Source organism: Salmo trutta, chromosome 38 (genome assembly GCF_901001165.1).
Source record: "Salmo trutta chromosome 38, fSalTru1.1, whole genome shotgun sequence".
In the NCBI taxonomy this organism is placed as follows: Eukaryota; Metazoa; Chordata; class Actinopteri; order Salmoniformes; family Salmonidae; genus Salmo; species Salmo trutta.
Genome location: NC_042994.1, coordinates 2490505 through 2518312, shown reverse-complemented (window position 1 = coordinate 2518312; position 27808 = coordinate 2490505). Strand labels below are relative to the sequence as shown.

Here is a 27808-nt window from a genome sequence, read left to right as displayed (position 1 = left end):
CTCCCTCTCACACTCGCGCAGCTGCCAAACAGAGCAGAGACCGCTGCTTAATTAAGCAGAAAGCGCACAGAATAGAGAGCACAGATGCAGTTGGCCAAATTAATTCCAGTAATTAATGAAACAATTATTAATGTACACTGACACGCCGCGACCCCCCATTAACAGGTCCGGGTCGCGACCCATACTGTAAACAAGGCGGCCCTGAAGTATAATGAATTTATACCATAGTCCAGCTGGGGGCGATAATGCAACATATTGGATGACACCCACCAATAAAGTCCACTGAAGAAGAAAAAGCTGAACAATTTCGTCTTTACAAATATTTTCCGGTATGTGAGATAATTTACTTGTTCTCTGTAATATCGCATAGTTTTGGAATCGTGACATTATCTACTGTGGAGGAAAATAAGCAGGTTTCTCGACTCATACCCTGACTATTCGTTTAGCAACCGCGTGACCCAGCATGACAACGTGAACCAGATTGTTCAACAGTCTGCTGGGTGAGGCGATATACGTTCCTCCATTCATTAACGAATGGGATTCCTATATTCTCCTTTCATTAAATATTTCTCTCTGAACTCTTTAAATCGAGAGTGTTGTGTATTTTGCTAATATATGGCCAGTGTGAGCCAGAATGCTAACGAGCCAGCCCGTAGTTCTTTCAAATGCGGTGGTCAGTGGATAAACGAGCTCTGAGTTGAAAAATGTCAGAAAACGAACTAGTAGCCAGGTGTTGTTGCCCATGGTGGAATCATATCAAACCCACAGGCTCCTGAAGCACATATGTCCCTACCCGAACTCCTGAGTCTAGCTAGCATTTCGCTACCTAGCTAAGCAGTTTTATGACAAAACGGGTTATATGAATCAAACACTAACGTTAACTCGGCGACAATATTATTGTGGCGCTGTAATGTCATATGTGTTTTAAGTTTAGCTGTCATTGAAGTTTTTGTTTACTACTGGTTTCAGATCCGAAGGAAGATAAATTGTCGCCATGTTTTGTGTGTCGTTCAGGACTCCTACGGAAGGAAATTTCGACTCCCGGAACACTTAAAACAAAGTAACTGTACTACTGTAGCCAACAAACTTCTTGTCTAAGACAAGTTATCTGGTGAAGAAACGCTGAAGAAACAATAGTTTCCAAAATGGATCCGGTAGGTTTGATTTCCTTTTAACAGTATAGGCCAGATGTGCTATATAAAATGTCTAGGCCTAGTTTTCATAATCTGTGATCCACCACATTCCTGTGGATTTAATGGATGGACAAAAACGACAGTAAAACTTGTTGGGATTTTTCTTCCTTCAGCAAAGTAACCTACTACTTTATCATGTGTAGGAATCTGTGTCTATTACTTAATTATCTCTCATTCCTCTTAAAGTGTGTACTTATTCACCTCCACTGATTTGAAAGTTAGATGATCCTCAACCCCATACTGTATTTATTTATTTATTTATTTATTTATCTTGCTCCTTTGCTCCCCAGTATGTCTACTTGCACATTCATCTTCTGCACATCTACCATTCCAGTGTTTATTTGATATATTGTAATTACTTTGCCACCATGGCCTATTTATTGCCTTACCTCATTTGCACACACTGTATATATATATATATATATATATATATATATATATATATATATATATATATATATTACTGCTCAAAAAAATAAAGGGAACACTTAAACAACACAATGTAACTCCAAGTCAATCACACTTCTGTGAAATCAAACTGTCCACTTAGGAAGCAACACTGATTGACAATAAATTTCACATGCTGTTGTGCAAATGGAATAGACAACAGGTGGAAAGTATAGGCAATTAGCAAGACACCCCCAATAAAGGAGTGGTTCTGCAGGTGGTAACCACAGACCACTTCTCAGTTCCTATGCTTCCTGGCTGATGTTTTGGTCACTTTTGAATGCTGGCGGTGCTTTCACTCTAGTGGTAGCATGAGACGGAGTCTACAACCCACACAAGTGGCTCAGGTAGTGCAGCTCATCCAGGATGGCACATCAATGCGAGCTGTGGCAAGAAGGTTTGCTGTGTCTGTCAGCGTAGTGTCCAGAGCATGGAGACGCTACCAGGAGACAGGCCAGTACATCAGGAGACGTGGAGGAGGCCGTAGGAGGGCAACAACCCAGCAGCAGGACCCCTACCTCCGCCTTTGTGCAAGGAGGAGCAGGAGGAGCACTGCCAGAGCCCTGCAAAATGACCTCCAGCAGGCCACAAATGTGCATGTGTCTGCTCAAACGGTCAGAAACAGACTCCATGAGGGTGGTATGAGGGCCCGACGTCCACAGGTGGGGGTTGTGCTTACAGCCCAACACCGTGCAGGACGTTTGGCATTTGCCAGAGAACACCAAGATTGGTAAATTCACCACTGGCGCCCTGTGCGCTTCACAGATGAAAGCAGGTTCACACTGAGCACATGTGACAGACGTGACAGTCTGGAGACACCGTGGAGAACGTTCTGCTGCCTGCAACATCCTCCAGCATGACCGGTTTGGCGGTGGGTCAGTCATGGTGTGGGGTGGCATTTCTTTGGGGGGCCGCACAGCCCTCCATGTGCTCGCCAGAGGTAGCCTGACTGAGGGAAGGAGGTTCTCACCCAAGATTTGACGGTACATGGCCCCATCCATCGTCCCTTTGATGCGGTGAAGTTGTCCAGTCCCCTTAGCAGAAAAACACCCCCAAAGCATAATGTTTCCACCTCCATGTTTGACGGTGGGGATGGGGTTCTTGGGGTCATAGGCGGCATTGCTCCTCCTCCAAACACGGCGAGTTGAGTTGATGCCAAAGAGCTCCATCTCATCTGACCACAACACTTTCACCCAGTTGTCCTCTGAATCATTCAGATGTTCACTGGCAAACTTCAGACGGGCATGTATATGTGCTTTCTTGAGCAGGGGGACCTTGCGGGCGCTGCAGGATTTCAGTCCTTCACGGCGCAGTGTGTTACCAATTGTTTTCTTGGTGACTATGGTCCCAGCTGCCTTGAGATCATTGGCATGATCCTCCCGTGTAGTTCTGGGCTGATTCCTCACTGTTCTCATGATCATTGCAACTCCATGAGGTGAGATCTTGCATGGAACCCCAGGCCGAGGGAGATTGACAGTTATTTTGTGTTTCTTCCATTTGCGAATTATCGCACCAACTGTTGTCACCTTCTCACCAAGCTGTTTGGCGATGGTCTTGTAGCCCATTCCAGCCTTGTGTAGGTCTACAATCTTGTCCCTGACATCCTTGGAGAGCTCTTTGGTCTTGGCCATGGTGGAGAGTTTGGAATCTGATTGATTGATTGATTGCTTCTGTGGGCAGGTGTCTTTTATACAGGTAAGAAGCTGATTTTAGGAGCACTCCCTTTAAGAGTGTGCTCCTAATCTCATTTTGTTACCTGTATAAAAGACACCTGGGAGACAGAAATCTTTCTGATTGAGGGGGTCAAATACTTACCGTAATTTCCGGACTATTAAGCGCACCTGAATATAAGCCGCACCCACTGAATTTAAATGTATTTATTTTGAACATAAATAAGCCGCACATGTCTATAAGCCGCAGGTGCCTACCGGTACATTGAAACGAATGAACTTACACAGGCTTTAACGAAACACGGCTTGTAACAAAAATAAATAGGCTTTAACGAAACACGGCTTGTAACAAAAAAATAAAAAATTAGCAGTAAGCTTTAGTTGTCTTTTTGCGCTGCTGTTTCCAACGTCTTACGTCTTCACGACTCATTAAGACCAAGCTCCCGTGCAGCAGCTCTATTTCCTTTTCCAACAGCCAGATCAATCGCCTTCAACTTGAAAGCTGCATCATATGCATTTCTCCGTGTCTTTGCCATGATGAGGGTGACAAAATGACTACCATAATCAGAATGATGAAGTTTGAGAGCGCTCGATTTAATCTAAACAGTGAACAAAAAAGTTGTTTGACCTTAACCCATTCGTCAATTTCATTGGTCTAATGTAAGCTTCGTGCCGCCAAAAAACGGATGAATTTTTTTGGAGAGAAAAAAATTTAAAGCGGGAAAAATCCATATATTAGCCACGTCATTGTTTAAGCCGCGAGGTTCAAAGCGTGGGAAAAAAAGTTGCGGCTTATAGTCCGGAGTTTACAGTATTTCCCTCATTTAAAATGCAAATCAATTTATAACATTTTTGACATATGTTTTTCTGGATTTTTGTTGTTGTTATTCTGTCTCTCGCTGTTCAAATAATCCTACCATTAAAATTATAGAATGATAATTTCTTTGTCAGTGGGCAAACGTACAAAATCAGCAGGGATCAAATACTTTTTTCCCTCACTGTATGTGTCGAACTGCTTTGCTTTATCTTGGCCAGGTCGCAGTTGTAAATGAGAACTTGTTCTCAACTAGCCTACCTGGTTAAATAAAGGTGAAATAAAATGTTTAAAAATGTATATCACCAGACACTCTAAGGATGAAAAGACATCTTCTGTGGATTGTGCATTACGCCACCTACTGTACTGGAGTATGGGCCAGCGACAGGGATCACATCTGCCAGCCCCGTTTCTCTTAAAAAAATACATATTTGTGACTGTATCTAACGATGTTCTACTCAGTATGCTTATCAAACTCAATTCCTGTACCCCTTTCTACCTCATACTGGATCAGTCTCTCTCTTTCCCTATCATACTGCATCAGTACATGCTCCACTGTCTCTGTTTCCTGGCAGTAATCACATCTTCCTGTTGAATGATTTCCTATCACATTTAATAACTTATTCAGCTGGCTGTGCCTCACTCTTATCCTTGTAAGGATAGCCTCCTCTCTTCTGTCCATTCCTACCATCCTCCCCTACTTTACTCTGTACCTGGAATAGGGGCAGCAGGTAGCCTAGTGGTTTATAGTGTTGGGCCTGTAACCCGAGCCGACTAGGTGAATAATCTGTCAATGTGTCTTTGAGCAACTTAACCCTAATTGCGCCTGTAAGTCGCTCTAGATAAGAGTTTCTGCTAAATGACTAAAATGTAAACAATGAATAGATGCCTGCCCTTATTGTCACTGTTCCACTGCTCCTGCCATCTCTGCCCATATCATTCCCTTAGCCTCTGCTTTGCTCATTGGCACCTCCACCTCCTGTCTCCTAAGGGCCTGTTTAGCTAGCACATCTACTTCCTCATTCCCTTCCACCCCCACATGGACCGGGACCCAAGCAAAGCTTATATGGACACCCATCTCTCTCACCCGGGCATGAATTTGAATTCCCTCATGTAGTGCTCCTTGTCTGCTATGTGAGCTAAATGATTGCAGACTCATCAACACAGCACATGAGTCAGAACATAGAACTACGCTGTCTGGTTTGACTTCCTCCGCCCACTGCAAGGCCAACAGTATGGCCATCAGCTCTGTAATACTTCTCCTGACAGCCACCCCACTTTCCTGTTCAACAAAGGCTGATCCAGTCTGACCTGTCCTTGGGTCTTTTGATCCATCTGTATAAATGGGGCAAAAAGTACTGATTTACAGTTTCCAGTCGCCTTTTAAAGAACTCTTATGGATCAACCCCCTCCCTGTCTTTCCGTACTCTCTCCACCACTTGTAAATCAACTACTGGAGGTGGGAGTAGCCATGGTGGACTCACAGGGATAGGTACCGTGGGGCTGAAGTCCCTGCAATACAATCCCATCTGTCTCTCCTGGTTATCACCCACCCATCCAAAACTTGTATTCTGTCCACGTTCAGGCTTTTAAGGTTAGGGTCATGCATAAGGTTAGCAGTGTGGTTAAGATCAAGTTTAAAATTACTTTTTAAGAAGATACACTTTAGAAATGTGCGTGGTTTATGACTTTGTGCCTGTGGTAACTAGTGTCGACCTGGCCCTTCAGTGTTTTTTTCTCATTTGCTGGCATGTCACGTGTCCTTTTATCAGTACACTCGTAACAACCTAATCATTATGAAACGTATATATTCAATCACATAAGCCACAAGTCGCCTCTTCCTCTTTGTTTCGAAAGGAAATGACTGGAATGATAAATATGGTGGAAACTCTGACTAGCCCATGCCTCCGCCAACCCAATGCTATTAGATTAGTGGGAAGTAGTGAACGATTGAACATTTGAGGAAAAATGAGTTATTCTAGGGATGCACCCAAATCAATCAGAGGTGTAGACTAAATTAATCAAATATTTAGTTTAATGATTAACTATGTTTAATATTTCTTGTGTCCAACAGGACAAAGCTAACCCGTTCCCCTCTACCCTCCCGGAGTCCCCAGGTCAAATGTCTCCCGGTACTGCTTTACTGCTGTGTGTGGTCGACTGCAGGAAAACACCGGGGCAGAGTGGAACTAAGAGAGGAGGAGGAGAAGATAAGGAAGATGAAGATTTGTTTTCATTAAGTAAGAACCATGGTGTGTAGATTAGACTACAGTCTGCTTCTTTAACAATAGCAGAGGTGCATAAAGATGGCGGCCCGCATGTACTTACCACAAATTACTCCTTTTGCTGAGTTCACTGTATTCTACATTGCTCTCCTTTACTGTTGGTATGGTCATTAGCACAGTAAACATGATCCCAATTTTAACTTCAAGATGCTGGCAATTTGAAAAACCAAAAAAGTAGATTGATGATTTAATGGAACATTGAACAATGTTGCGCACCGTAGTTTCAAAACTCAGTAGATGGTGCTAAAACAGTGACGTCATATCAGAATTCTGCCATCTTTATGCACTTTAGTCATTCATTGATTAATTATATATTGATGAAAATATCTGGGGAGTTCCACCCATTTTAAAGTGTACCTTGGTCCAAAAATATTTCTCACCTAATTTTAACATTCTGTCATGTACAACTTAATACATGTATTTTTTTCCATTTCAAAACATTGAATTAAAATATTACTATACCAAGTGCCTATGTGCCAAATAAAGTAACATGCTGACCACACTGCTCGCGTCGCGTGCACATAAATGTTATTCAATCATTGCACCCACACTGCTCGCGGGAGTCAGCGATCGTCAAATAGAAATTGGTTCCATTTGTGACACTCAACGGGCTTGCAAGTCCGGCCTTTCCCATCTCCTCATTGGTTTTTAGGAGCATATCCCACGTGGGTGACTACCCACATAGAAATACATAAACACACAGTTATAGGTTGAATTGATTACTAACATCATGCAATGAAAAGTCCCTAGTTGACTAACCCGATATGACGGCTTGTCACACAATGAAAGGGAGGGGCAAGATAAAGAGAGCGGGAGAGACCAAGAGTGTGGGCTGGTACATACATGTGGAAGCTATGCTCATGAGAATGAATACCTTGCACATGAATGACTGCTCATCCGAAAATAATTGCATTGTATATATTTACGCTTGTATGTCTTGGTCGTCTCTCTGTTGAAATCACACGGTCTGTCTATATGGGGAGTAGTTCGATTGAAGTCTCTGGTTGTCTACCAGAGGTCACAGTGTCCGTAGTTGTAGGCTTCTTTGTTCTGGAAGTGTTTGTTGGAGTGGATACATCAGAGTACCACACGGTGGTGGGAGGGAAATGTTCTTCCCCTCTCGTCTTCGTTAGACTGGATCCTTCAAAAGGTACACACGCGGTGGTCCTCGGTCGAGTTTACTGGACTACAGTACTTGAACAGCTGCAGACTGAATGTTCCGATGTTGTCTATGTCTTCTTAACTCGAGAGTTTGAGTCTTACCACTTTCTGGTCTGGTAGAGTCTAACCATTCGTGACGTCCGGCTCAACACCGTCCGTATACTGGTCTCAATGGTTGATTATTCATAGTACAGCTACGACCACTTTCCACACCGGCAGCAACCCCGGCATGTTATGGTCTCTATTTAAATTGCAACCATTTCAACGTGTATTCACCACTCCACATTTTCTGGTCTAATGTACATTTTGTTAGGAGTCCTTTTATGCACTCGCATTGGAGGGCGGTTCCATCACGTTGCCACAATGTCTGCTCACGTGGGCGTGGTTACAGACTTGGCAAAAGTTTATATGAAAACAATTCTCATTTAGAAGGCTAAAATCGCATTTCATCTTCTCACAAATAGTTTCATATTTAATCATAAGTTTTACAACATTTAATGTAAACCTGACCCCTTGAATGCGTACAATTTCAGAGATACAGTTGAAGTCGGAAGTTTACATACACTTAGGTTGGAGTCATTAAAACTGGTTTTTCAACCACTCCACAAATTTCTTGTTACCAACTATAATTTTGGCAAGTCTGTAAGGACATCTACTTTGTGCATGACACAAGTAATTTTTCCAACTATTGTTTACAGATCATTTTATTTTTAATTCGTGGTATCACAATTCCAATAGGTCACAAGTTTACATACACTAAGTTGACTGTGCCTTTAAACAGCTCGGAAAATTCCAGAAAATGATGTCATGGATTTAGAAGCTTCTGATAGGCTAATTGACGTCAATTGGAGGTGTACCTGTGAATGTATTTCAAGGCCTACCTTCAAACTCCGTGACTCTTTGCTTGACATCATCTGAAAAACAAAAGAAATCCGTCAAGACCTCAAAGAAAATTGTCGACCTCCACAAGTCTGGTTCATCCTTGGGAGCAATTTCCAAACGCCTGAACGTACCACGTTCATCTGTACAAAATAGAGTACGCAAGTATAAACACCATGGGACCACGCAGCCATCATACCGCTGAGGAAGGAGACACATTCTGTCTTCTAGAGATGAACGTACTTTGGAGCGAAAAGTGCAAATCAATCTCAGAACAACAGGAAAGGACCTTGTGAAGATGCTGGAGGAAACGGGTACAAAAGTATCTATATCCACAGTAAAATGAGTCCTATATCGACATAACCTGAAAGGCCGCTCAGCAAGGAAGAATCCACTGCTTCAAAACCGCATAACAAAATACAGACTACGGTTTGCAAATGCATATGGGGACAAAGATCGTACCGTTTGGAGAAATGTCCTCTGGTCTGATGAAACAAAAATAGAACTGTTTGGCCATAATAGCCATCGTTATGTTTGGAGGAAAAATGGGGAGGCTTGCAAGCCAAAGAACACTATCCCAACCGTGAAGCACGGGGGTGGCAGCATCATGTTGTGGGTGTGCAGTGCTGCAGGAGGGACTGGTGCACTTCACAAAATAGATGGCTTCATGAGAAAGGAAAATGATGTGGATATATTGAAGCAACATCTCAATACATCAGTCAGGAAGTTAAGCTTGGTCGCAAATGGACAATGACCCCAAGCATACTTCCAAAGTTGTGGTAAAATGGCTTAAGGATAACAAAGTCAAGGTATTGGAGTGGCCAACACAAAGCCCTGACCTCAATCCTATTGAACATTTGTGGGCAGAACGGGAAAAAGCGTGTGTGAGCAAGGAGGCCTACAAACCTGACTCAGTTACACCAGTTCTGTCAGGAGGAATGGGCCAAAATTCACCCAACTTATTGTGGGAAGCTTGTGGAAGGCTACCCAAAACGTTTGACCCAAGTTAAACAATTTAAAGGCAATGCTACCAAATACTAATTGAGTGTATGTAAACTTCTGACCCACTGGGAATGTGATGAAAGAAATAAAAGCTGAAATAAATCATTCTCTCTACTATTATTCTGACATTTCACATTCTTAAAATTAAGTGGTGATCCTAACTAACCTAAGACAGGGAATTTTTACTAGGATTAAATGTCAGGAATTGTGAACTGAGTTTAAATGTATTTGGCTAAGGTGTATGTAAACTTCCGACTTCAACTGTATTTAGTTATACACAAAACAACTGTTTTGACATGATTATTGTTTGAATCCCCACCAACCATTTCCCACATTCTTTATGTGAGAGATATTGTTTCATTATCTACTTTTGGATGTTGGCGTTTTGGCGGCAGATTCTCTCTCTACACACACAAAGGATTTTTGACTTCTCTATACTGCCTCGCACGAGAGAAAGTTTATGGCTGGTCATTAAAGTGGGAGAGGAGGGGGGGCTCTCTTTGACCATCACCCAGGAGGGAAAGTCATGACAGCAGTGAGTTAGGGGAAAAACTGAAAGTATGAATCTTAGAAATTGTATGTGAAAACTAACTTCGGATGTCTGAATTTCAGGATCAAATATGCTAATCAAAAATAACATGGTCGCACGTTTATTTCGATAGACAATTTTCTGCATTTATCATAAGTCCCATCAGTTAACCTGCTATTCATTATCTTTGTTTCACAGGGGACAGCCCTAACCGTTGCTCTCTCAGTGGGAGGGGCTTATCATCTGGGGAGCCTCAACAACAACATGATGCTGACAAGACGTCTCTCCAGAAGAGTCTCTTCAGATCAGAACATCTCAGTAAACACGAGCAGAGACTTATAGGGAAGAAACCTCACCACCGCTGCTTTGACTGTGGGAAGGGTTTTGCTAAACAGACAGAATTGATAATTCACCAGCGGATTCACACTGGAGAGAAGCCTTATAGCTGTGATCAGTGTGGGAAGAGCTTCAATCAATCAGGACACCTGACTACACACCAACGCATACACACAGGAGAGAAGCCTTATAGCTGTGATTGGTGTGGGAAGGGCTTCAATCAATCAGGAGCCCTGACTACACACCAGCGTATACACACAGGAGAGAAGCCTTATAGCTGTGATCAGTGTGGGAAGAGCTTCAGGATGTCAGGAGATCTGACTGCACACCAGCACATACACACAGGAGAGAAGCCTTACAGCTGTGATCAGTGTGGGAAGAGCTTCAATCGTTCAGGACAACTGACTACACACCAGCGCATACACACAGGAGAGAAGCCTTATAGCTGTGATCAGTGTGGGAAGAGCTTCAATCGTTCAGGACACCTGAATACACACCAGCGTATACACACAGGAGAGAAGCCTTATAGCTGTGATCAGTGTGGGAAGAGCTTCAATCATTCAGGATCCCTAATTACACACCAGCGTATACACACAGGAGAGAAGCCTTATAGCTGTGATCATTGTGGGAAGCGCTTCATTCTTTCAGGATCCCTAATTACACACCAACGCATACACACAGGAGAGAGGCCTTATAGCTGTGATCAGTGTGGGAAGAGCTTCAATCATTCAGGACACCTGACTACACACCAACGCATACACACAGGAGAGAAGCCTTATAGCTGTGATCAGTGTGGGAAGAGCTTTAATCATTCAGGAACCCTGAGTGAACACCAACGCACACACACAGGAGAGAAGCCTTATAGCTGTGATCAGTGTGGGAAGAGCTTCAATCAATCAGGACACCTGACTATACACCAGCGCTTACACACAGGAGAGAAGCCTTATAGCTGTGATCAGTGTGGGAAGAGCTTCAATCAATCAGGAGACCTAACTGCACACCAGCGCATACACACAGGAGAGAAGCCTTATAGCTGTGATCAGTGTGGGAAGAGCTTCAATCGTTCAGGAAACCTGACTGCACACCAGCGCATACACACAGGAGAGAAGCCTTATAACTGTGATCAGTGTGGGAAGAGCTTCAATCATTCAGGAGCTCTGACTACACACCAGCGCATACACACAGGAGAAAAGCCTTATAGCTGTCATCAGTGTGGGAAGAGTTTCAAACGTTCAGGATACCTGACAACACACCAGCGCATACACACAGGAGAGAAGCCTTATAGCTGTGATCAGTGTGGGAAGAGCTTCAGGAATTTAGGACACCTGACTATACACCAGCGCATACACACAGGAGAGAGGCCTTATAGCTGTGATCAGTGTGGAAAGAGTTTTGCTCGAGATTTCACCCTGACCAAACACCATCTCATACACACAGGAGAGAAACCTTATAGCTGTGATCAGTGTGGGAAGAGTTTCAGGACGTCAGAACACCTGACTAAACACCAGCGCATACACACAGGAGAGAAACCTTATAGCTGTGATCAGTGTGCAAAGAGTTTTTCTCAAGACTCCAGCCTGACTACACACCAGCTCACACACACAGGAGAGAAACCTTACTCCTGTCTATGTGGAAAGAGCTTTGCTCATTCAGGGTCATTGAAAAAACACCAGAAAGCTCAAACATGTTTTCTTTCATCTCCCTCCTCTCTGGCACCTGTTCCAGATTCCTAAATAAAGTTGAATAGAAATAACTCTTTACAAGATGTTATCTCCCATTTTGTAACCGTTTACTAAGCCTGATTACCATGGTAACCTGTGTAGCATAATATGCAGCTCTGGATCCATATGTATCAAGCGTCTTGGAGTAGGAGTGCTGTGTGTGTGATGGGGTGGGGGTGTTCATAGCTGTATCTTATTTAATTAATTCCTATTATCCATTAAATAACTTTATAATGTAGAATAATATTTCAACAATACTAGGTGTGTATTCATGTGTTGGGGAAATGTTGTTTGAAGAGAAATTGTACATCTTGTCTCATACAATCATTGGTTCCTGTAGGTGCTGGGTAGAGATATGAGCGGGGAGACGGTCATGACCCCCTCAGATTTTTTGGCAGAAGGCCCAGAATATGTTCTGTAAGTTAAGATAGGAGACGGTGCCAGTCACATGCAGGAACCAAACGTTAATCATGAATTAATGAATAATGTAAACCATGCAAATATAACTTGTCTGTGTAAGCAGTGTATAAGAGAACTAACGGGACTGCCCCGAAAGAGCTCCTGACCGACGTGTACTATGGTGTATTAAGTTTGTTGGAATCTCTCCAGCTTGCTGATAAATAATTATTCATTAAAGTTTGACTGAGTCCCTGGTAGTGCTTTCCACGACATGTATTCCGTACGAAAATACATTAAATCCTTTATCTTATGGGAAGGAGATGTCGCACTGCATGAGGCAAATGGTCACACCAGATACTGACTACCTTTTTTTAAGGTATCTGTGACCAACAGATGCATATCTGTATTCCCAGTCATGTGAAATCCATAGATTAGGGCCAAATTCATTTATTTCAATTGACAGATCTTTTTAATATGAACTATAACTCAGTAAAATCTTACAAATTGCTGCATGTTGCGTTTCTATTGTTGTTCAGTGTAGTAATAATAGAAGAAACGAATTGAATAAATGAATGGGCCTCCTACTGTTTTAGGTGTTCTGGGTCAGAACTGTTTCAACATGACTTACACCCATCAGAGTATCTGTGCTGTGAAGGCTCAACAGTGGAACTGCCCTGCACATATCAACATCCAAGTTATCATGTAAAATGGCAGACCGATGTAAACAAATTGAGTGGTCATGTGATAATGAACTAGAATGCATTGGCCTGAACGTTACACTGTCCCTAAATGTCTTTTACCCTTATTGGAATGTATAGACCACCTTCCACCAAAAGTGTGTTTTTTGATCAGTTTAATAACATGCTTAGGGAATGTGATTTTGGGAAAGAGGTCATCTTAAAGGGAGATTTTAACATTAATTATGAAGACAAGTCTTGTAGAAAAACCCTCGAACAGATCACTAATACCTTTGACCTTACACAGCTAGTTAAAGGTCCAACCAGGGTGACTTGTTGCGCTAAAACACAGATTGATTGGTGTTCGGTAATAAACCAGAGAGAGTGACTAAATCATTAAATATGGTTACTGGGCTGTCTGATCATAATCTGACACTTATAGGCAGAAAGTTTTCTAAGAGCAGGTTTAACCTTTCTACTGTTAGAAAGCCGGATCAACTAAGAATACCTAAGAGTGAATTCAATTATTTTGAAAATGCAATTAAGGGAATTAACTGGAATGATCTTTTGTCCTATACAGATGTGGAAGCTGATAGTCAGGTTTTTCTATCCACAATCCAGACTACAATAAATGGCTTCCTAAAGAAAGTCAAATCCTAACCTGGCGAAAAGAGCACTCTTCCTTGGCTAAATAGACAAATCTGGAAATGGATGAAAGAACGAGATTATGCTCTAAAAACAGCCCTAAAATACAAAATAGAGCATGACAGACGTAGGTTTACCATGTTGAGAAATAAGGTGATTGAAGAAGTCAGACAGGCCAAGGCAAACTTTTTTATTAACATAATTGGTGAAGCAAAGGGAAATTCTAAATTGATCTGGGAGAATCTAAAAAAGTTAACAGGGAAAGACCATAGTAACACTACAAAAAGACTAGAAATCATGGTGAATAACAATCTAACACAGGATGCAGTCGAAATAGCAATAGCCTTCAATTCCTACTTTATTGACTCTGTCAGGGTACTGACACAGAACCCCTCCACTGGTTTCTTGGGCTCAGTGCTAGTAAATGACGCTCAACCTGTCTTCATCATAAGGGAGGTTTCTGAGTCAAAGGTGAACAAGGTGATTAGCTCACTAAAGAACTCTAAAGCCAAATATGTGTTTGGGCTGGACTACCTTTCTTAAAAACTACAAAGGGTCACTCATTGGCCCCATTACTAAGGTCACCAACACATCTTTTGGTCTGGGGGTGTTTCCAAGGGTATGGAAGTCGGCCATAATAACGGCCATCTTTAAATTGGGTGACCCTGCTGACGTGAGTAACTACAGGCCCATTAGTATACTACCTGTGGTGTCGAAGGTTGTTGAAAAGTGTGTAGCAGAACAACTGATTGCCCACCTCAACAACAGCCCCTTCACGTTACACTCCATGCAGTTTGGCTTCAGAGCGAAACACTCCACAGAAACGGCCAACTGCTTTCTTCTGGAAAATGTGAAGTCCAAGATGGACAAAGGGGGCGTTGTTGGGCCTAAGGAAGGCTTTTGATACTGTTAACCATGAGATTCTCATCACAAAATTGTCCAAGTTCAACTTTCCCCCGATGCCTTGAGATGGATGCAATCATACCTTGAAGGCAGAACTCAGTGTGTCAGGGTGAGCAATGAGCTGTTGCCCACTCTTAGCTATGATATGGGCGTGCCCCAAGGGTCAATACTGGGGCCCCTCCTGTTCAGCCTATACATTAATGATCTGCCTTCTGTCTGTACTGAGTCTGAAGTTCAAATGTATGCAGATGATACAGTGATATATGTGCATGCAAAGAGCAAACAACAAGCTGCACAAGAACTCACTACTGCAATGGTCCAGGTTACAAAGTGGCTCAGTGACTCGTGTTTGCATCTCAATGTGAATAAAACTGTCTGCATGTTCTTCACAAAGAGGGCAACAGATGCTACTGAGCCAGATGTCTATGTGTCAGGGGAGAAGCTCCAGGTGGTATCTGATTTTATGTACCTTGGCATCACACTTGATTCCAACCTCTTTTAAAAAGCAGGTGAAAATGGTAATTCAAATAACCAAATTCAACCTAGCTAATTTCCGATTTATACGAAATTGTTTGACTACAGAGGTAGCAAAACTGTACTTCAAATCTATGATCCTTCCCCACTTAACATACTGCTTGACTAGTTGGGCCCAAGCTTGCTGTACAACATTTAAACCCATTCAGTCTGTCTAAAAACAGGCTCTCACAGTGCTTGATAGGAAGCCCAATAGCCATCATCACTGTTACATCCTCAGAAAGCATGAGCTCCTGAGTTGGGAAAATCTTGTGCAATACACCAACGCATGTCTTGTATTCAAGATCCTAAATGGCCTGGCTCCCCCTCCACTCAGTATTTTTGTTGAACAGAAAACCCAAACATATGGCAGCAGATCCACAAAGTCCGCCATGAGAGGTGACTGTATAGTTCCCTTAAGAAAAAGCACCTTTAGTAAATCCGCTTTCTCTTTGAGAGCTTCCCATGTCTGGAATACACTGCCATCAGACACACATAACTGCACCACCTATCACACTTTCACAAAAAACATGAAGACATGGCTAAAGGTCAATCAGATTTGTGAACATAATCCCTAGCTGTGTATTGCCGCTTTCCATGTTGTCTGTAGCTTGTGAGGTGTGGAAACACTTTGTTGCTTTTATGGATTTTGTCTTGTTGCTTTTTGTGCTATGTTGCTCTGTCTGCGTGCTATGTCTTGCTTGTCCTATGTTGCTCTGCGTGTGCTCACTGCTCAATGATTGTCTGTATTGTAATTGTTTTTAATAACCTGCCCAGGGACTGCGGTTGAAAATTAACCGGCTGTCTAAAACCGACACTTTTACTGAAACGTTGATTGATGTGCACTGTCCCTGTAAAAATAGAATAAACTCACTAACTCACACACTAGTCTCAGAACCAAACTGGTATATCCAAGAGAAATGTAATGAGGTGCCTAAAATCCTGAACTCGGTGCCAGAGTATGCAGGTTGTGCTGAGTACCTTGCGACTGAAGAGAAAGACTGCACCCTGAGAATCACAGACCTGAGAGAGAGATTCAGCTGAGTACAAGTTCAGATTTAAAACACAGTATGCAGAATGGGGGTACAGCTTCCCTGGAACAACTTTGACTGTCACAGGTTATATATAATATCTAATTATAATAATTCATTAGAATCATTCAGACCTAGAGGTGAATGTGTCTTCCTCCACAGAGGAAAAGAAGAGAACACTGACCTGTAGCACCACCTGTCTTCTGACTGACAACCCCAACCCCACCTACATCTGGTACAAGAACGGACAACATCTCAATGACCCTACTTCTCAACAATACTCCTGTAATGCTCTAGTGATCTGGTTACACCTCCATACCTGGTGACATTAATTTACTACATCACTACACCCTGGTTACACCACCACACCTGGTGACATTAATTTACTACATCACTACACCCTGGTTACTCCTCCGCACCTGATGACATTAATTTACTACATCACTACACCCTGGTTACACCTCTACACCTGGTGACATTAATTTACTACATCACTACACCCTGGTTACACCTCCACACCTGGTGACATTCATTTACTACATCACTACACCCTGGTTACACCTCCACACCTGGTGACATTCATTTACTACATCACTACACCCTGGTTACACCTCCACACCTGGTGACATTCATTTACTACATCACTACACCCTGGTTACACCACCACACCTGGTGACATTAATTTACTACATCACTACACCCTGGTTACACCTCCACACCTGGTGACATTAATTTACTACATCACTACACCCTGGTTACACCTCCACACCTGGTGACATTCATTTACTACATCACTATACCCTGGTTACACCTCCACACCTGGTGACATTAATTTACTACATCACTACACCCTGGTTACACCTCCACACCTGGTGACATTAATGTACTACATCACTACACCCTGGTTACACCTCCACACCTGGTGACATTAATTTACTACATCACTACACCCTGGTTACACCTCCACACCTGGTCACATTAATTTACTACATCACCACACCCTGGTTACACCTCCACACCCGGTGACATTAATTTACTACATCACTACACCCTGGTTACACCTCCACACCCGGTGACATTAATTTACTACATCACCACACCCTGGTTACACCTCCACACCTGGTCACATTAATTTACTACATCACTACACCCTGGTTACACCTCCACACCTGATGACATTAATTTACTACATCACTACACCCTGGTTACACCTCCACACCTGGTGACATTAATTTACTACATCACTACACCCTGGTTACACCTCCACACCTGGTGACATTAATTTACTACATCACTACACCCTGGTTACACCTCCACACCTGGTGACATTAATTTACTACATCACTACACCCTGGTTACACCTCCACACCTGGTGACATTAATTTACTACATCACTACACCCTGGTTACACCTCCACACCTGGTGACATTAATTTACTACATCACTACACCCTGGTTACACCTCCACACCTGGTGACATTAATTTACTACATCACTACACCCTGGTTACACCTCCACACCTGGTGACATTAATTTACTACATCACTACACCCTGGTTACACCTCTACACCTGGTGACATTAATTTACTACATCACTACACCCTGGTTACACCTCCACACCTGGTGACATTAATTTACTACATCACTACACCCTGGTTACACCTCCACACCTGGTGACATTAATTTACTACATCACTACACCCTGGTTACACCTCTACACCTGGTGACATTAATTTACTACATCACTACACCCTGGTTACACCTCTACACCTGGTGACATTAATTTACTACATCACTACACCCTGGTTACACCTCCACACCTGGTGACATTAATTTACTACATCACTACACCCTGGTTACACCTCCACACCTGGTGACATTAATTTACTACATCACCACACCCTGGTTACACCTCCACACCTGGTGACATTAATTTACTACATCACTACACCCTGGTTACACCTCCACACCTGGTGACATTAATTTACTACATCACTACACCCTGGTTACACCTCCACACCTGGTCACATTAATTTACTTCATCACTACACCCTGGTTACACCTCCATACCTGGTGACATTAATTTACTACATCACTACACCCTGGTTATACCTCCACACCTGGTGGCATTAATTTACTACATCACTACACCCTGGTTATACCTCCACACCTGGTGACATTAATTTACTACATCACTACACCCTGGTTACACCTCCACACCTGGTGACATTAATTTACTACATCACTACACCCTGGTTACACCTCCACACCTGGTGACATTAATTTACTACATCACTACAGTGATCCCCTCAAGAGTAGCTATTTTCAGTGCATCATTCAAATGGCTTGCTAGCTAGCTAGTGTAGGAGCTCCCTAGGTGAGCCCTCCTTACCTTTACTCGACTCAGGCTTAGATATGCTGTCCATGTTCACTTCATGGATCTCCTTTCTTGCCACAGTGTGACTGAAAAAAATGTAAAACATCTAAATATATGTACATATATGTAAATACATCTAAATACAACTTTTACCAATTGTGAAAAGACTGTATTAGTAAAAGGACATGTATATTTACATTGCCCTTGGCTGGAACGTTTATGACAGGGCAAAAATAAAGACATATTTCACACAAAAGTAGGATGGACGTCTGCATCTACCTCAGAGCTATAGCTGCCTCTCCGGTATGCTAGCCTATAATTACCACAATATAGTTAGTCTAACCATTCCCAGTATACTATCCTATAATAACCACGATATAGTTGGTCTAACCATTCCCAGTAAGCTAGCCTATAATAACCACAATATAGTTAGTCTAACCATTCCCAGTATACTAGCCTATAATAACCACGATATAGTTGGTCTAACCATTCCCAGTAAGCTAGCCTATAATAACCACAATATAGTTAGTCTAACCATTCCCAGTACGCTAGCCTATAATAAACACGGTATAGTTAGCCTAACCATTCCTGGTAAACTAGCCTACACAGGCCCTATACACCAGTACAGGCCTAATGATGATACTAACCTATAATAACCACGATACAGGCCCTATAAGATAGGTGTAAATATCAAAAAGCTGTATAAAAGCAATCTTACAGGTCAGCTTACACTTACATTTGACATTTTAGTCATTTAGCAGACGCTCTTATCCAGAGGGACTTACAGTAGTGAATGCATACATTTCATACATTTTTTCTCCGTACTGATCCCCCGTGGGAATCGAACCCACAACCCTGGCGTTGCAAACACCATGCTCTACCAACTGAGCCACACGTGACCGCTTCAGCAGGTCCTCTAACAAATTGGTCAGGGCCACATCCCTCTCTTTCACAGCCTCAGGATCGGCACTTGGCAGTTGCAGGAATAATCTTTGAAGCCCACGTCCTCCTTTTCCTCTGCCAAAGGAGGTGAATCTAAAAAGTCCTCCTCTATTTGTATTGCAGCCTTCACAATATCCAAATCGGTCGCCAGTGGGATGACAGGGATGGAAGCCCTCAACGTCACAAGCCGCTCCATCGTCAGCCGTCTCCTAACTGCATCTTAAGCCTGTCTCCTCTGTGCTCTGTTGAGCTCTGTGTGTGAGTCCATGTGCCGGTCCAGACTGCTAACATTGGTGGAGCATCCCGTCACCGGAAACAGCTCCTGCCTGATATTGACATGGCCCGACTGCCAACGACAAAGGAGCACCCTCTCCTCCGTGTTCCTCACATTGTGTGCCAGCAATGTATCCATTGTGGTTTGAGTCCTGGGTCTCTTCTAGTGTGGCCTCGGTCTTCTGGGGGTTGGCCCCATGTGGGCAAAATGAACCGCGCGCTATAGGTTAGTTATACTCACACCTCTCTCTTTCTCATGAGCTGTGGTCCTGGCAGAATTGTGTGATGCCATCAGGGCCGGATTAATGCAGGGGCTTACCATACCAGTCAATAGTTTGGACACACCTACTCATTCAAGGGTTTTTCTTTAATTTGACTATTTTCTACATTGTATAATAATAGTGAAGACATCAAAACTATGAAATAACACATATGGAATCATGTAGTAACCAAAAAAGTGTTAACCTGTTAGGGCTAGGGGGCAGTATTGACACGGCCGGATAAAAAACGTACCCGATTTAATCTGGTTACTACTCCTGCCCAGTAACTAGAATATGCATATAATTATTGGCTTTGGATAGAAAACACCCTAAAGTTTCTAAAACTGTTTGAATGGTGTCTGTGAGTATAACAGAACTCAAATGGCAGGCCAAAACCTGAGAAGATTCCATGCAGGAAGTGGCCTGTCTGACAAGTTGTGTTTCATCTTGGCTCTTTTTATTGAAGACTGAGGATCTTTGCTATAACGTGACACTTCCTACGGCTCCCATAGGCTCTCAGAGCCCGGGAAAAAGCTGAACGATATCGAGGCAGCCTCTGGCTGAAACACATTATCGCTTTTGGCAAGTGGCCAATCAGAGTACTATGGGCTTAGGCGAGTGCCCGAGTCGATCCCATGCTTTATTTTCTTTCGTCTGTTTACCTAAACGCAGATTCCCGGTCGGAATATTATCGCTTTTTCATGAGAAAAATGGCATAAAAATTGATTTTAAACAGCGCTTGACATGCTTCGAAGTACGGTAATGGAATATTTAGATTTTTTTTGTCACGAATTGCGCCATGCTCGTCACCCTTATTTACCCTTTCGGATAGTGTCTTGAACGCACAAACAAAACGCCGCTGTTTGGATATAACTATGGATTATTTTGAACCAAACCAACATTTGTTATTGAAGTAGAAGTCCTGGGAGTGCATTCTGACGAAGACAGCAAAGGTAATAACATTTTTCTTATAGTAAATCTTACTTTGGTGAGTGCTAAACTTGCTGGGTGTAAAATATTATATATTTTACACTGTCCGATTTCAAAAAGGCTTTACAACGAAAGCAAAACATTAGATTATGTCAGCAGAGTACCCAGCCAGAAATAATCAGACACCCATTTTTCAAGCTAGCATATAATGTCACATAAACCCAAACCACAGCTAAATGCAGCACTAACCTTTGATGATCTTCATCAGATGACAACCCTAGGACATTATGTTATACAATACATGCATGTTTTGTTCAATCAAGTTCATATTTATATCAAAAACCAGCTTTTTACATTAGCATGTGACTAGCATGTGACTAGCATTCCCACCGAACACTGCCGGTGAATTTACTAAATTACTCACAATAAACGTTCACAAAAAGCATAACAATTATTTTAAACAAATTAAAATATATTTTACATTTTGATTCTTCAAAGTAGCCACCCATTCCCTTGATGACAGCTTTGCACATTCTTGGCTTTCTCTCAACCAGCTTCATGAGGAATGCTTTCCAACAGTCTTGAAGGAGTTCCCACATATGCTGAGCACTTGTTGGCTGCTTTTCCTTCACTCTGCGGCCCAACTCATCCCAAACCATCTCAATTGGGTTGAGGTTGTGTGATTGTGGAGGCCAGATCACCTGATGCAGCCCTCCATCACTCTCCTTCCTGGTCAAATAGCCCTTACACATTCTGGAGGTATGTTTTGGGTCATTGTTGAAAAACAAATGATATTCCCACTAAGCACAAACAAGATGGGATGGAGTATCACTGCAGAATACTGTGGTAGCCATGCTGTTTAAGTCTGCCTTGAATTCTAAATAAATCACTGACAGTATCACCAGCAAAGCACACCCACACCATCACACCTCCTCCTCCATGCTTCATGGTGGGAACCACACATGCGGAGATCATCCGTTCACCTACTCTGCGTCTACCTTGTCACAACACAACTGATTGGCTCAAACGTATTAAGAAGGAAAGAAATAACACAAATTAAATTTTAGGAAGGCACACATGTTAATTGAAATGCATTCCAGATGACTAACTCATGAAGCTGGTTGAGAGAATGCCAAGAGTGTGAAAAGCTGTCATCAAGGCAAAGGGTGGAACAATCTCAAATGTAAAATATGTTTTGATTTGTTTAACACGTTGTTGGTTACTATGTGATTCCATGTGTTATTTCATAGTTATGATGTCTTCACTATTATTCAACAATGTAGAAAACAGTAAAAACAAAGAAAAACCCTTGAATGAGTAGGTACGTAAACTTTTGACTGGTACTATATATATATATATATATGTGTGTATTTTTTACTGCAACCGCCAATGACAGGAGCACGAAGGAACCCGCTCTCAGTGAAGACAGTCTGCTGCTGCCGCTCTGCTAATCGTTGTAACATATACGGCAGGAGTCAGAAAGCAGATGCAGAAAGTGAGTTTAAATATTGAACAAATACAAAAGCACAAACACGGGAAGAGTACTGAATGTGAGAGAAAAAACAGTAACTCCTAAAGTGTAATATTTTATATATAGTTTATATATAATATAAAGTGTATATATTTTTTATCCAACCACAGGAGCTCACTCTAAATTTTGAAAATACACCAGAGAGCATAATTTAGCCAAAGAGGATCAATAGTTTCAAAAAAATAACTGTGGAAGTTTACATTTTATCATAAGCACATACAGGTAACTGCGTAATGTTGAGATGGAATTGTCAATCCGTAATGCAGAAGCCAAGGGGTTAATAAGAACAGTGGTTAAAAACCAATGACAAGAGTTGTGGAACAAGGAGAGAAAGGGAAGACACCTGTATGAGATCCAGGAAAAGGTGGGGGCAGGGAGGTCCTCAGGCCTAGAGAGAAGGGAAGAAAGTGTAGTCACAAGGCTGAGACTGGGACACGCAAGGCTCAATTGTACATTGAAATTGGTGGGGAAACATCCGACTGGGAGGTGTGATCATTGCCAGAAATATGTGTGGGAAAGGGAGTGATTGTTATTAGTTTAGAGGAGTAATGGGGTTGAAGAGCCAGGATTAAGTGAACTGCTGGGGAAATCTTCAGCGGATGTAGTATTTAATTATGTTTTTAATTTCCTTAGGGAGATGAGAATATTGGGTAGGATTTAGACCTTCGCTGTCTCTGCTCCACACACCAGTCCAGTTGGTGGCGGTAATGCACCTTAAAGTTGGTTGCCAAAGTTGGTTGCCAACCATCATTTAAAATCCACAGAAGAAGAGAGAGTGCAGCAAGCGAGACCAATGTGACAGACCCAAATTTAAGGAAAGCTTTGACTATGTACAGACTCAGTGAGCATAGCCTTGCTTTTAAAGATGGCGCCGGAGGGGGTGGCTGCCGTCTTATCGGCTCTTAACCAACCATGCTATTTTTTGGTTTTTTCGTATTGTTCCTAACTTGTTTTGTACATAATATTGCTGCTAACATCTCTTATGACCAAAAAGAGCTTCTGGACATCAGAGCTGCGATTAATCACCTCAGATTAGACGAAGAGTTTTTCTTTAATGAGTCGGACAGGATGGATGTACTACAGACACCCGACCAGGCCCAAATCCCCATCATTCGCTGGAGAAGGAAACTGAGATACAGTGGAAAAAGATCGGGTGCCTTGTGAGGATCAGGCGACGAGTGGCTAATCTGCCTTTGCCTTCCGTCCTGCTAGCTAATGTTCAATCGCTGGAAAATAAATGGGACGAACTGAAAGCACGTTTATCCTACCAACGGGTCATTAAAAACTGTAATATCTTATGTTTCACAGAGTCGTGGCTTAACGAAGACATTAAGAACATAGAGCTGGCGGGTTATACACTCTATCGGCAGGATAGAACAGCAGCCTCTGATAAGACACGGGTGGGGGCCTATGCATATATGTAAATAACAGCTGGTGCACGATATCTAAGGAAGGTTTTGCTCGCCTGAGGTAGAGTATCTCATCATAGGCTGTAGACCATAACTATCTACCAAGAGAGTTTTCATCTGTGCTCCTTGTGGTCAGGGACTTTAATGCAAGGAAACTTCAGTTTTACCTAATTTCTATCAGCATGTTAAATGTGCAATCAGAGGGGAACAAAATTATATACCACTTTTACTCCACACACAGAGACACATTCAAAGCTCTCCCTCACCCTCCAATTGGCAAACCTGACCATAATTCTATCCTCCTGATTCCAGCTTACAAGCAAAAACTTAAGCAGGAAGCACCAATTGACTTGGTCCATAAAAAAGTGGTCAGATGAAACAGATGCTAAACTACAGGTCTGTTTTTCTAGCACATACTGGAATATGTTCCATGTTCCATGATTCTTCCGATGGCATTGAGTTCACCACATCAATAAAAAAAACATGTTTTTCTATCTCAATGAAAATATGACTATTCTAAGTGCCTATGTGCCAAATAAAGGGTTGACCGTAACAGGGGACAACTGAAAACAACAAAACCACCAGATTATATGGGTAAAATAGTCCTTTAAATTCAATTAACCATAACACCGCTTGTTTTGTGCAACAGGGAGTGGCAATTGAATGCAATCTTCACACATTTTTTTTTATTGTTAAAACATTTCTAGCATGTCTATGTATGGGTAAAAGGGTTGACTTCCTCAGTTTTCCACCACAAAACAGCAGTAAATTGACAAAAATTGTAGAACCAGCTCACCTGCTTTTACTCTGTGATTTGACCATTAGATGTTCAATTCCTTTAAAAAAAAATGTAAGGAATAGTTTCACCATATTAAAACGAGAGTTCAGTTCATGTAAAGGGGTGACCTTAAAATGAGGGTCACTAATCACATTGATAATAATCTTCAGAAAGGACTTTGTCAAAGCAGCAAAATAACTAGTGCTCCTACAATGAGTGTGTTTACATGTGTTAGGTTCTGAACAAACAGAGTAAAAACTCAAACCAAGTTTATTCACCAACTGGGTCATACAGCTGGAAAGCCAAAGACATGATTACACAAGCAAATATATTTATATCCTCCTACAAGGCGGAGTCAACTCCTTGCACATCTAGACAGCCAATACATTTCTGTTGCTAGGCAGGAACTAAATTGGTTCCTCTCATTGGTGTTGTCATGGCCCTGCCTGATGCTAGAATCTTCATGGGCGTGGAAGTATATGTGTGTGAAATAGGACTGTTTCTTCTCACTTTCTCTGACATGGGGCTGAATTCCTCACTCCTCCCTAAACAAATCAAAGTTTATTTGTCACGTGCGCTGAATACAACAGGTGTAGACCTTACAGTGAAATGCTTACTTACAGGCTCTAACCAATAGTGCGAAAAAAAGTGTGTGTGTGTGTGTGTAGGTAAGTAAAGAAATAAAACAGTAAAAAGACATTTGAAAATAAGAGTAGCAAGCTACATAGACACCGGTTGGTCGGGCTGATTGAGGTAGTATGTACATGTGGGTATGGTTAAAGTGACTATGCATATAGGATGAACAGAGAGTAGCAGTAGTGTAAAAAGAGGGGTTGGTGGGTGGTGGGACACAATGCAGAATGCCCGGTTAGCAAATGTGCGGGAGCACTGGTTGGTTGGGACAATTGAGGTAGTATGCACATGAATGTATAGTTAAAGTGACTGTTACGCACGCCTCTAGGAAGAGGGAACGCAACACCCTGCTACAACTCAACTCTCCGTGGTGTGAAAGAGGTATGGGACTGTAGGTATGAGTAAGGATGACAAAAGGCAGAGAATTAACATTTACAAGGAATTTATTCCATCACACGGTAATTTGGGGAAAAAGGGGCTGGACGGAAACCAAAGCAAAGAAAGTAAATATCAAAGCCCCCTCTCCTATCTTACCTGCCTACCCACTACTTACCTATCTAGCACCACCTGGTGCACTAACCAAAATACAGGGGATGGCCCGCCCAGGTCTTACCTAGTGTGCATAGACAGTAAACTACTACGGGTTATGTATGCCCACGGGTCTCTTGCCTAAGCACTCCCTAGGTGCCTTCCCCTTCCCCCCGGGAACAAATGAAACACAATAATACTAACTACTTTACAACAAAACCTGAGAAAAAAACTAACTCAGGACATTAAAGAAACTCTTTCTGAGCACCAACCTAACCCAGAACATAAATCACCTCTCTCAGCAACAACTAACATAGTACATACTAAAGCATCTCCTCATCTCTCTGCGCCACAACCAACATATGATATACCCCTCTGCCATCAGCCTGCTCCCTCGTCTGAGCAACAGAACTCTGGCTTATATAGCTTCAGAAGGAGTTGGTAATTGGAGACAGCTGCGTCCTGACGAGGGGGCGGGGTCAGCTCTCCAATCATCAATGGGGCTGACCAATCAGCTGCTTGGAGAGAATTTCAGGAAGCCATTTCCTGAAATACACACTCACAAATACACAAACTACAACACAGAAACTGGTGAACGTAACAGTGACTATGCATATAAGATAAACAGAGAGTAGCAGGGGAGGGCACACAATGCAAATAGTCCGGGTAACCATTTGGTTACCTGTTCAGGAGTCTTATGGCTTGGGGGTAAAAACTGTTGAGAAGCCTTTTTGTCCTAGACTTGGCACTCCGGTACCGCTTGCCATGCGGTAGTAGAGAGAACAGTCTATGACTGGGGTGGCTGGAGTCTTTGACAATTTTCAGGGCCTTCCTCTGACACCCTGCCTGGTGTAGAGGTCCTGGATGGCATGCAGCTTTGCCCCAGTGATGTACTGGGCCGTACACGCACTACACTCTGAAGTGCCTTGCGGTCGGAGGCCGAGCAATTGCCGTACCAGGCAGTGATGCAACCGGTCAGGATGCTCTCGATGTTGCAGCTGTAGAACCTTTTGAGGATCTCAGGACCCATGCCAAATCTTTTAGTTTCCTGAGGGAGAATAGGCTTTGTCGTGCCCTATTCACGACTGTCTTGGTGTGTTTGGACCATTCTAATTTGTTGTTGATGTGGACACCAAGGAATTTGAAGCTCTCATCCTGCTCCACTACATCCCCGTCAATGAGAATGGGGACGTGCTTGGTGCTCCTTTTCCTGTAGTCCATAATCATCTCCTTAGTCTTGGTTACGTTGAGGGATAGGTTGTTATTCTGGCACCACCCGGCCAGGTCTCTGACCTCCTCCCTATAGACTGTCTCGTCATTGTCGGTGATCAGGCCTACCACTGTTGTGTCGTCAGCAAACTTAATGATGGTGTTGGAGTTGTGCCTGGCCATGCAGTCATGGGTGAACAGGGGGTACAGGAGGGGACTGAGCACGCACCCCTGGGGAGCTCCAGTGTTGAGGATCAGCATGGCAGATGTGTTGCTACCTACCCTCACCACCTGCGGGCGGCCCGTCAGGAAGTCCAGGATCCAGTTGCAGAGGGAGGTGTTTAGTCCCAGGTTCCTTAGCTTAGTGATGAGCTTTGAGGGTACTATGGTGTTGAACGCTGAGCTGTAGTCAATGAATAGCATTCTCACATAGGTGTCACTTTTGTCCACAGCTGTCCTACCTTATCAGTGACTTAAACCAGACTGTTGCCCTTTGCTTCCCTCCTTAGGAGCCATGATATTTAACAATAACATGTTTTGACAGTGTAAACTTTCTGCACCCCCCCTTGTCTCACTCAGTAACTTTCCATACACTTAGTTCCTATCCACCCTCCATTGATCCCAACATATATATTCCTTAAACATGCAAAGTAATCAGAAAGTTCTTGTATGGTAACATGAATAGGTATATTTCAAGATAGAATCCAACACATGCACACTCATAATTTGACATT

At 42.7% G+C, this 27808-nt stretch overlaps 1 protein-coding gene across 5 annotated transcripts; it reads left to right on the top strand.

Annotated features, from left to right (window-relative positions):
* Positions 1-23: 23 nt before the first annotated feature.
* On the top strand, positions 24-12693 carry LOC115177741 (zinc finger protein 271). Of its 5 annotated transcripts, none has more exons than XM_029738696.1 (4): positions 24-329; positions 970-1154; positions 6242-6376; positions 10179-12693. In XM_029738696.1, the coding sequence occupies exons 3-4, from the start codon at positions 6247-6249 to the stop codon at positions 12047-12049; spliced, it is 2001 nt and encodes a 666-aa protein (XP_029594556.1). In that variant the 5' UTR covers positions 24-329; positions 970-1154; positions 6242-6246; the 3' UTR covers positions 12050-12693. The 5 variants fall into 5 exon arrangements, with proteins under 5 accessions (XP_029594556.1, XP_029594554.1, XP_029594555.1 ...); XM_029738694.1 differs by having other exon boundaries at positions 25-329; positions 1015-1154; positions 6199-6376; XM_029738695.1 differs by having other exon boundaries at positions 25-329; positions 6199-6364.
* Positions 12694-27808: the final 15115 nt, after the last annotated feature.

Bases quoted from the DNA above. Each gene is read 5' to 3' on its own strand.
- LOC115177741 (XM_029738694.1), top strand. The intron at 6,377-10,178 runs GTGTGTAGATTA...TTTGTTTCACAG, and splicing joins TTCATTAAGTAAGAACCATG to GGGACAGCCCTAACCGTTGC.